The following is a 7032-nucleotide window of genomic DNA, read 5'->3' as shown; positions in this document are numbered from 1 at the left end:
TGGGAAATGCTACATAGTTTTGGTATATAGTAATGTTGTATAGCTATTTTTGTTTATTTATAAGCAAAAATCTAATAAATATGGTGTAAATATATATAATGGAGCGAGAGCCCCATCTATTGCACACTAACAAAAAACGAAATCTATGGAAAACTTCAAAAGTGCCACAGCGAGTCGCTGTGACACCGCATATGACCATCGGTCTTTAAAACTACATTGCCCACAATGCAGGGCGAAGGACTATTTAGAGAGCAATTCGAAATTAGCCTTATTAAAAACGAACGTCTTTGTCAAAGTCAAATAATATAAAAGTATATAAAAATTGCACACTATTAAATACACATACAAAAAATAAACAATGGAATAAATATGAAACATATTTAAGCTGAGAATAGTGTTATTTTTTTTGTTTTTAATGAAGGCAAAGGATTGGGCACGCGGAGAGCGTGTCGAATCATCGATTCATCGGTTCAGTCAGACCGACAAGAACGGTAGAGGGAGGACACACGCACACCGATCACCGAGACCGGACCATACAGAGACCCGCGAGCACATAGATGTTACATATGGTCATATTAATCGGTCATCTGAGATATGAATGAGCTTTATCATGAGTGAAATATGAGAATGAGAGACATGAGCTCGCGCGCACCGGCCTGATCGCGCGCCGGGCCGAATCAAATTCACCTCAGTGAGAATTATCAGCGTTATTATTATAATTATATTAATCAACAGGTCTCTTATAAGATATAAGATTATAGATTGTGTTCAAGAGTGCGAGAGGACGTGTGTGTTATAGTCAACACTGCGATGGAACCGGACACAGCCGCAGATTTCACTGTGGAAAACGTGGAGAAGGTAAAATAAATACGTTTATTACCATTCTGTCAGTAGCTAATCTTTTTTTACAAGGTAATTTACTGTTCATTTATTCTTAATGAAAACTTGGAAATATTGTGTTATACATTCATATCTTGAAACATATTGTTGGGCAAGAAATAATAATCATTGGGAGTTATTTAGCATTTAATGAATCCTATTTTAGGACCATTAAGATTTTTTTTATATTTATTTGTTTGTAATTTTCAATATACTCAGGTTAGATTAGTTTCCCACTGGTATATTTCTTTTAACCGGCATAAATCAAAGTCAGTACTTCCATAATCAGAAAATGTAATAGTATATCACTTTGGATAAAAGCGTCAGCTAAATGAATAAATGTAAATATCATAATTGCTACCATTACAGTAATGAGAATTAGATTTATTAAAGAGACTGTGGGCTTTATGTGCTGTGTGCTGAATTGTCATGAAAACTATACTCCATTGCTCAAAATAATAAAGGTTTAAAAAGACTTAATGTTCTTTAAGCAGCAAAATATCATTTCCTACTACTCTCTTTTGATTTTATGGTGAAATATGACAAAAATATATCTTTGACAGGTGTTGTGGGATTCACCAATGTAGTGTGTCAGCATCATTGTAAAATATGTGATCGGTTGTTCTTGCTTAAATCTGCTTTCTATTTTTGACAACCTTTGTTCCTGCACGTATTCATTTTATGCCTCTGTCTATTTCTGAGCTTAATTATTTCTGTATGTCTGATTGTAGTGCAGCTGATCTCAGATGATCGGGTTACAATTGTGAAACTCCTGTCCATCATTAGATTAGATTAGAGAAAAGAGAGCCGTATCGATCCATCTGTAAGGATGAGGAGAGGAGAGCGGGTGGTGTCCTGTCCGTCTCATCTCTGCCTGGTGGAGGGTTTCTCATCTTTATCCTTGACCGTCGCTGTCAGTCAGCCCCAAAACAAACACTTTGTTCTGCTCATGCGATACATACACTCATATTTGTTATAGCTTTTGATCCCATTAACAGCAAACATGGTGCTTTTTTGTATTCCCGCTGAAAATTATTTCCAGTCATCCTTCAGTTTGTGTACAGTACTGCATTTGCAGTGGAAGTATTTGGGGCTAGATATTCGGGAGGGTTTAAAAGGAGAAATGTATGTATACTAGGAATCAACATATATTAGCCACCGAATAGGTATCGGCCGATATATGTTCATTTTTAATGTTTTCGTTATCGCCCCATAAGAAATTGGGCCGATTATTTAAAGCGTTAATTAATGGATTATTTCCTTCAGATGCGCATGTTCACCGTGATGCTTTTAAATTGCTTGAAATATGATTGGAATCCCTTCAAAAAGGAAAATACAGTAAAGTGTAACATGTACAGCGCAAGTCTGACATATAGGCTGCATAAAATTATAATGAGAACGGCATGCTTGGGACAAGACTTTTAATGGTGAGACTTTTGTTTTTGTAATCAGGCTCTCAAAAATTATATAGAAATTTGGATTTAGGTTTATCGGCCAATATATCGGTTATCGGTTTTTCAAATATAAAGAATTATTAATTTTATATATATATATATATACGTTCTCATGCTATATATATCTATATATATATAATTAATTACCACACACACAGTTATTGAACGTTTGATTAAAAAAAAGAAGAAAAAAAAGTGTGTTATATGACCTGTCAAGTTGGCTAAAGCCGGATGTAAACTACGATTTATTGTAGTTTTAGTCCTTTAGATCTGTTGCCCGGTACACATTGTACGATTTTGGGCTGTCCAAGACGAAAGATGACCGATCGTGGCGATTTCTGTGGTCGTGGCTCCTAAACGCTGGTCCTACATCGTACAGTGAGAGGGGCTCAAAGACGGTCGTTGTCACGGTCTTAGGACCAATTATAACCTGCGATAATTTTCTGACCATGTCCCGCGTCTACTGACTATCCAATAAAAATGCAACCAGAAGTGGCGTATTGATCAACTCGACATTGCTCTAAAACTTAAAACTACTTTCCCCAATCTCCATTTACAAAATTGGCATGCTAAGTTGGCTTCTTTTCCCTAGTCATGCTTCATCCTCTTTTTTTTCAGCGCACGTAAAAACCATAATTGCCAAAGTGCGATTCATCTTGCTCTTTTTGTTTACCACTAGCACATGGTTTTATTCTTCTATAGTCAAGTCACCTTTATTTATATAGCGCTTTTTACAATACAGATTGTATCAAAGCAGCTTCACAGTGATAACATGAAAATAATATAACAGAGTTTGTTTCTAAAAGAAAATTGCGTCAACGTCCACCTTAAGTAAGGCAGATCAGTAATATTATTGAATAATAAATGTCCCCAACTAAGCAAGCCAAAAGCCAAGGCAACAGTGGCAAGGAACCAAAACTCCATCAGGTGACAGAATGGAGAAAAAAACCTTGGGAAAAACCAGACTCAGTCGGAGGGCCAGTTCTCCTCTGGCCAACGAAGGAACAGTGCATGATTTATGATTCGGGCAGCATTACAAGTCAGATTGGATCGGAACATTTAGAATATTTATCCATTTCCATCTTTTGGAAGTCCAAGTAATCACGCCGGTGTTGAGACGAGTTGTTGAGGATCAGTGCCGTCCACCATAGAGGGTCCATATCGCCGGTGTTGAGTCGTCTCTTCACAGGCTTTGTGATTGGGGTATTGGCGTATCTGAAGTCTCTGTGAAAGGCTGGATACAAGCTGGAGCTGACGAACGCCGTTTTTCTCGGGACTCGCGTCCCGAGATAACAGCAGAAAAGCAAAAAGGGAAAATAATTAGCGTAGCTGCTGTTCATAATGATTTCCATAACACGGGCGTAAATGATAAAAAACATGAAGACAGTGATTCTTGCGTCCCAGAGTCACCCCCCTCCGTCCCCCACTCAACTCAGCCCTGCTTCCTGACCTCTACATCCCTCCTGCTGCTGAGACCCAACCACAATCTCACTAGCTTGTCAATAGGTGTCATCATCATGCAGTCTACATATAGTTTATTAGCTCCATGTCGCACAGTGCGATTTACATTACTGATGTAATTCCTGAGTTTCTTCAGGTAGAGTTTCCTCAAATATGTAAACACTAAACGGTCCAGAAATTTACTACTTTAATTTCTGGTAATCAATTTTGGGTTGTTGTTTTCTGATGAGCTGCTGACAGCAGATGTTTTTATGTGCTGATTGTTGGAACTAGCTGTCAGATAGATGTTTAAAAATAGATTTCTGCCTCTTCTTGGAAGATGTGCAAAAGCTCCTGTATCAGGACGTCACTGTCTCGGTCATTCTTTCACGGTTATTCTCTCAGTTTTGTTGGTGCACAGCAGGCGACGCACACAGAGGTCGTTGTATGTGTTTATTGTGTATTGTTCTGGGCGGTGTGATGGTCAGGCGTAATCATCTGCAGAGAAGAGCGGGTCATTATGCAGAAAAATGGGAAATGTTCATGTCAGTTGCAAACAAAATAATTCTGATTGCGTTATTTGTTGTTTGTTTGTTACTAGGGCTCAACAATTGTAGTATTGGTGTTCAATTAATCACAGGAAACTTCGTATTTGCTTGAGATGATGTTTGACTTTAGATGTTTCCCATGTGAATGTGTATGATTATTCATACTCATCTGGAGTGTGTGTCTGCAAGTGTGTTGTCATGTTCCACTATTGTGGCTTGATTGGGTCGACCGTTAGCATTGCTAATTATATCTCTTGGCTTGTGTGCAGGGATTCGGTTGTTGGGGTAACCTGATATGTTTTTCAAATCATTGACTGTTCAAACCAGACAACAGCCACGTCTCACTGTGATTCTCACACACACACACACACACACACACACACACACACACACACACACACACACACACACACACACACACACACACACACACACACACACACACACACACACACACACCCATCTGATCTATCAGTGCTGGAAGGTCAAAACGCATATCCCATAATGTGATTATTTCTGCTGTTTGTGGCATGTGTAACAATTCGCTGTAGTGTCTCTCATCATTACTGGAATATCAAGTGTTTATTTTGTTATTTTTGTTTACTTGATAATTTACTTCTGACTCAATGGAAATGAATCACAAAAATTCTGAGATATGAAATTCACAAACACATGGCTGATGATGTCAGAACAACCGTTCCTGATTACTCCAGATGGGCTGTTGAACACAATCCCAAAAATCTTCAAATATCTGGATTTATGCAGTTTTGGGGATTCAGGATGAACAGGTTTTGAATAGTTCACTGGGAAACAAGTCGTGTTTACAAAGTATTAAGCTGAGTTTTCTGAGGAAGAGCTAGTCAATGAATTGTTCAATGAGATCGACCTTATTCACAGCAGCGCCATCTTTGATTTTTAACGGGAATGAAAGCGAGGCTGTGAGGGAAAGACATACATCTCTTCAGTGGGTTCGTACTGTTATTCATTGTGTTTTTGGATTGTTCTGCTGACAACACTGCAAAAATATCTTTCAGAGAAATTTCAGTAGACAAAAACCCCCAGACACCATGAACTGTGGAAAATTATATGTGATCTAGGAGCTTTATACAGCTTTTTACAGCGGATGCCATTGAAATTCAGTAAGTCTATCCCTCACAGCTTCGCTTTCGTACATGTCATGGCGCTGCTCTGAAGCTGGTCTTTGGTTCCCAAACCTTTGAAAGACTCACAGGCCCTGTCCCAAACGGCTAAACCCTTGCAGCCTTCCTATGAGTCCTTACTAAGAAGTCTGCTGGGAAGAAGTGTTCTGCAGAGCAAGTGTTAGTCCACAAGACCGAATGTGCATATGAAGTGTGCCATTTGGGACAGGGCCTCAGAGTTTGGTTTGAGACCCTTAGTATCGAGTAGCAAGGACATTCAGACGATTTGTCCGCGAAACACCGATGCGTGTTGCTCATAGACTCAAAACTGTCCTGTGTCTTGTAGTTTGTTTGGAACTGTTTTTGTTGGCAAAATAGAGCAATAACAGGCAATACTGTGTCTAAAATGTAGCCTAAAGGTCCTTGCACACTGAGTCAGAAATTTTTGTATACGTTTTTGCGTATTCGTCATTCAGTGTCTCTGAATTGTCCAAACACCTATCAAAATGCTTGCTACGGATGCGGAAAAAAAACGCAGAAAAGCAAACCCGGTCCAAATTTTTTTATGACAGACAAAAGGCAGTGTGTAAGCGTGATCGACATAACGTGAGGTCGTATTTATTTTTTAACGTGCGAGAATATCTGAGTCAGACTCAGTGTGCAAGGACCTTAAGTCACTTTGGTTTAGTGAACTGTTGTATAAAATCAATATCACATTTGTACTCATGCTGATATTTGGAGAAAAAAATGCCACTCTTCGTGTGATATTGATTAACTGTATTAAATTATATAAATATAAAAGACATACAAAGGTATTTGTACCCCCTTATCTTGAATATTGGAGGCTTTCTAGATGCATTTTAATAGACTAAGTCATGCAGTGAAAGCATGCGCACTGGTCTAACCTACTAGACTACATCACGTAGTGCATGCACTCTCTCTAGGTGTGTTGGGACATACTCGATAATGTCAGATTGCACATCGTTAAAACAACAATCCCAACATTATTGTAGACGATATATCGCACACCCCTACGGCCAAGGTCAGGAATTTCATTAAAAAATACATTAAATGTCATATCGTAAACCCCCATAACACTTGGAATATGCGACATGTGTCGCATTGGATCATTCTGTGATGCTTTTGCTTATTTTTTAAAAAGCTTGATGCTGGCCAGAATGGGGAGCAGAATTTATACTGATAGTACAAATGCAGACAATGCCTGTAGCGCAGCTCATAGAGTCAGATTAAACGAGTGATTAATAGATGTCTGGGTAAAATGGATCCTACAGAATGAGTGAGTCATCACACACACACACACACACACACACACACACACACACACACACACACACAGGCAAGATCGAATGCGGTAACCATGTCAATGGACCAAAGTCATTCAGCACTGGTCTTTAAGAATGAGTTTGTGCAGAATAGATGGTTGCCATAGAAACATTTCAAAAGATGTAGCCATGTGCTTGAACACCCATTTATACCATATTTATTTTTAACCATTTTAGCATCTCCAGCTAATAGCACTCACTCAAATCTTGATTGCACACGGTTGGTATC

At 38.8% G+C, this 7032-nt stretch overlaps 1 protein-coding gene across 1 annotated transcript in view; it reads left to right on the top strand.

The window, feature by feature from the left end:
• The first annotated feature begins 472 nt into the window (after positions 1-472).
• The window catches only part of ipo13b (importin 13b), a 46042-nt gene continuing 39482 nt past the window's right edge, over positions 473-7032 (top strand). Inside the window, exon 1 of the mRNA XM_077220939.1 lies at positions 473-858. Within this exon, the coding sequence (XP_077077054.1) occupies positions 811-858 (48 nt within the window). The 5' untranslated portion in view covers positions 473-810. The remainder of the gene's footprint in view (positions 859-7032) is intronic.

This window comes from Siphateles boraxobius, unplaced genomic scaffold (genome assembly GCF_051911475.1).
Source record: "Siphateles boraxobius isolate OS27281-9 unplaced genomic scaffold, OSU_SipBor_1 8, whole genome shotgun sequence".
Lineage (NCBI taxonomy): Eukaryota > Metazoa > Chordata > Actinopteri > Cypriniformes > Leuciscidae > Siphateles > Siphateles boraxobius.
This window is presented reverse-complemented; position numbering and strand designations above follow the sequence as displayed.